Source organism: Canis lupus, chromosome 3 (genome assembly GCF_003254725.2).
Source record: "Canis lupus dingo isolate Sandy chromosome 3, ASM325472v2, whole genome shotgun sequence".
Taxonomy (NCBI): Eukaryota; Metazoa; Chordata; class Mammalia; order Carnivora; family Canidae; genus Canis; species Canis lupus.
This window is the reverse complement of record NC_064245.1, coordinates 1,879,289-1,883,252: the sequence shown is the minus strand read 5'-3', so window position 1 is coordinate 1,883,252 and position 3,964 is coordinate 1,879,289. Positions and strand designations below refer to the sequence as shown.

The 3,964-nt window shown below is 48.4% G+C and overlaps 1 protein-coding gene across 1 annotated transcript in view; it reads right to left on the bottom strand.

Moving 5' to 3' along the window:
* Positions 1–317: 317 nt before the first annotated feature.
* LOC125754810 (uncharacterized) overlaps positions 318–3,964 on the bottom strand; it is a 55,349-nt gene continuing 51,702 nt past the window's right edge. Inside the window, exon 5 of the mRNA XM_049108110.1 lies at positions 318–927. Within this exon, the coding sequence (XP_048964067.1) occupies positions 703–927 (225 nt within the window). The 3' untranslated portion in view covers positions 318–702. The remainder of the gene's footprint in view (positions 928–3,964) is intronic.

The window sequence follows — 3,964 nt, the reverse complement described above, 5'->3', positions numbered from 1 at the left end:
CCTCGTAAATCGCAGGCATGATACTTAGATTTTTTTTTCATTTTAAATAAGGTATTAATAAAATACTACCTTATTTTGGTGATGACAAAACAAAAGGCAAAGTCAGCAACTGAGAACAAACAACTGTGCTGCAGCTTCTGATGAAGACAGAGTTTTACAAAGCCAAAGGCATGCCCAACCAGTGAAGCAGGTGCCTTGATCAGCAAGCACAGTTGAGAAAGAAAATTGAATTCTTTGAAAACAATTTGGAAAGGAACTTGGAAACCATATCCAAACAATGCTCAGGGGCTGACATTTCAAAAATGTATTTGCTCTTTATTCTAATCACTTTGGTACTTTCATCAAAGCGAAGACATGACATATGGAACAGAAGATATACAGTGAGATGAAGGAGTAGTCAAATGCAAATGGTTGGAAAAGGCCCAGAGATTACAATCTGGCTCACCTTGCACATCCAATCTCAGCTCCCAAAAGACGCCGAAGAGCTGTCATTTATGGAGAGCCTGTGAAAGAACAGGCTCTGCATGGCTTTCCACAATCGGCCGAGGAACGCTAGGGCGATTGCTGCCCAGAAAGATGAACTATTTTACACAAGGTCTCAGATGTGCTGAGAGCTGGAGCTGGGATTCGAACTCAGTTCGAGGCTTCTGCTGCTTCTGAACTCAATGCCCCGCTGACCATTATTCTAGTACCGTAGCTGCCCTACAAAGGCCGAGTACTCGGGCTCAGGCTCAGCGTCTCCTCATTGTGCGTCAGGGATCTGCAGATGGAACTTCCCCGGAATAGCTGAACGCCAGTAAGGAATCGCCATGGAAGAGGTGTCCTTTCCCTCCTGGGTTTCTTATTCTCGTTAGTGCCCGAGTGTCTTCTGATATCCAGTACAGCCCCCTGTTGCCTCATCATCTCTTCCTTGTGAGATGCACAGGCCTGGTGGAAAATGCGTGAAGAAGGTCATTTTCCCTTAAAACATCGCTTCTGCACAGACTTTCACATTTGTCTAAAATCTATTGTACTTATACACACAACCAACCAATTAAAACTACCTGCAGTAAGCGACTGGCCTACAAAGTGGTCTTGTACACCAAAGCCATAAACAACCGAGACCATTGATTTTACGTGGGGGCGGCCTCCTTGCATGTTGCGGAGCGGCCGAGGCTGGAACCAGCAGGGGCTGAAGGCAGAAAGCTGATGAGAGGGGACCAAGGGACCAGATTACTTGTCTTCATGTCACCACTTTCTTTTCTGGGGTGGGGAATAAACAGGCCATGTTAAACAGGCCACAGATCATGCCATTGATCTTGTCTGATATGAATGAAAACCAGAAAAACAAATGCAAGGGAAAAAAAGCATGGTCTCAATCAATCAAGAGCTGACATGGAATCAGTCACCAGAGCTTGGGCCTCACTGCGGAGCACGTGGGCCTACTGTCCGCACGTTCCTGCCCCAGCAGGTGGATCCTTATAGTCCGGACCACTTGCCTCCACTGCACCTCATTTTCCCTTCTCCCTTGCCCTTGCTGGCCTCCACCCCGTCCTTCATCCTACCCTGAGAGCTGCCCCAAGGGTGGAAGAGTGAGCACCGGCGGGTCCTGCACGTAGAGGGGAGCTAGAGCCAGCTGCAGGTGTCTCAGATGCCATTTTCTCCGGAGCAGGCCTCAGCCTTGCCCTGCTGGGGCGGGCCTTCTGAAGGCCATCCCTCCGCGCTGGCCTCCTGCTGGCCTCCATGGAGCCTCTCCAAGGCTGGCATGGAAAGGCCCTGGGGCCAGTCTTCACCTTGGAACTGAGGCCTTTCCCAGGAGGTCTGGCTCTGGTGCCACAAGGGATCCTCAGAGCCACCAGGATCAGCAGGGGTGTACCCCGTCCTCACCGGCGAGGCTGCAGAACCTACAGGCACCCCACCTGCACCCCACCAGTCTCTGATGCCGGTTCTTTTTATTTCCATGAAGCTACTTAATGAGATTCTTCATGCATAAAATTAATTTTTGCCCTCTTCTATCAGCTTGTACCACTAAAGGATTTACTTACAATTTTGTCAGATTTTATTTATACGTGCAATAAAGGGGACCCGAATCCTAATGAAGGCTTTTATGGGTAATGATGGGAGATACAGAAGGAAGCTGAAAGCGGGCAGACATCCAGGCCCCCTCTGGGTGCCAGGACGCACTCTGCAGGAGATGCCCCCACAGCAAGGCCCACGAGGCCCTGCCTTCCCAGAACGACACCTCAAATCAGATCCTAATTTGTTGCTGGGGGAGAGGAGGAGGAGAGGGCTATTAATAAACAGTGCAAATAATTAGGCTTTACGGGAATTTGGTTGTTTCCTTACACACTAGATTTGCTCTCAAACCCTTCACAAAGCTGTCCTGTGTGACTGCTTCGCAGCCAGTGGGTGTCCCCCGGGAAGCTGTCTGGAGCTGGAATGGAGCAAAGACGGACAACATTCTGGTTAGTCATAAAGACCCTTGCTTACGGACTGTCCCCTGAGGCTGGGCTCTGTGCCAGGCCCTGTGCTGACAGGATGTCACTTAATCTTCAAAACAGCTGGTAGGGTAGCTCTCCTCATTCCCACTTTAAAGATAAGGAAACTAAGACCCAGAGACATTCCACAGCTGCCTAAAGTCACATCTTATTCTTTGCAGGATTCACCACCACCCCCAAAGTCACTCTTTGTCCCCGTGCACCGTGCTCAGTCGCAAGCCTTCCTCTCCAGGCTAAAACGTTCAGTTCACTGTGTTTAGAATACGTACTGGACTGGGCACGAGGAACCCGACTTCCAGTTCTACTTCCATTTTTTATTACTAAATGCTCTGTGACCTTGAGCAAATGACTTCAATTCTCTGGTTGTCACAGTCCTCTCTTGAAAAATAAGATTATGATCTCAAGGAGCCGGCTCAGTTCTAGCATTTTTATCCTGTGGTACTGTCTAAACCGAGTAACAAAAGAGTGTGTGCAAAGTGCATGTGTTAGCTCACACACAGAAACTGAGCTCATTTTTCAGAGCTAAAGCACTTGGAGCTATGTTGCTGCACAGCCAACGTTGGGGTGGTCTCTGGATTTCCAAAGCTGCATGGGACTGCCAAGCTGCTGTGAAGCATTAGAGACTTTTTTCTAACTCACCCTTCTCTTGCCAGCACTGGAGATAAAGAATCCCGTAGATCAAAATTAAAGGCTGACAACTGGAAACCAAGAGCACGGTGGTGCAGTTTAACTCTTTCCATGAAGAGAACCTTGCTCTGGAGCTCCAGAGGCTAAAGGGAGACTCGACCTCCAGGAAAACCTGACTCCATCAGCATCTCACATTTCCAACGGGGAAAGAGATGTCACTAGCCATTTAAATCACAGGGAAGAACTTCTGTGACCTTGTCCTCTGCCATAGGTTCCGTGTCTTTGAAGCTGCAAAAGAAGGGCGAGAGCCACAAACTTCTATCCATTCAACAAACACTGAGATGCTCCTGTGCCCTAGGCTCATGCCAGGTATCCAGGGTAAAAAGGAAATGAAGACACAAAGCTTTCCCTGGACGCTCTCACAGCGCAGTGGCAAAAATAAACTATTTCATTGCAAGAGGATGAAGATGATGGTAGAGAGAGCTTGTGGCTGTTTGGAGGATGGTTCACCTCGTAAACGGGAGTGGGTGATGGGTAAAGGCATTTGTCGGAGTTGAGGGCGGAAGAAATAATTAATTCCAAGGATGACAGCTGCTTGGTTGAACCTTGAAAGACACGTAGAAATTGGTCCGGCTGATATGTGAGGGGAAGGTGTTCCAACAGAGAGGACAGCAGGTGACTCTCCATTGACCATGCCACACCTAAGGGCATGGTCAAACAAAAGGTTTCAACAGAGTCAGGACATTCTTCCCTCAGACTGGTTTTTAGGAACTTCAGTATGGATTGTTTAGGTCTCTGACACATGCAGCTTTCTTCTTTCTAAAGGTAGCTCTTCTTCCTTTCTTTCATAGGCTCTGACT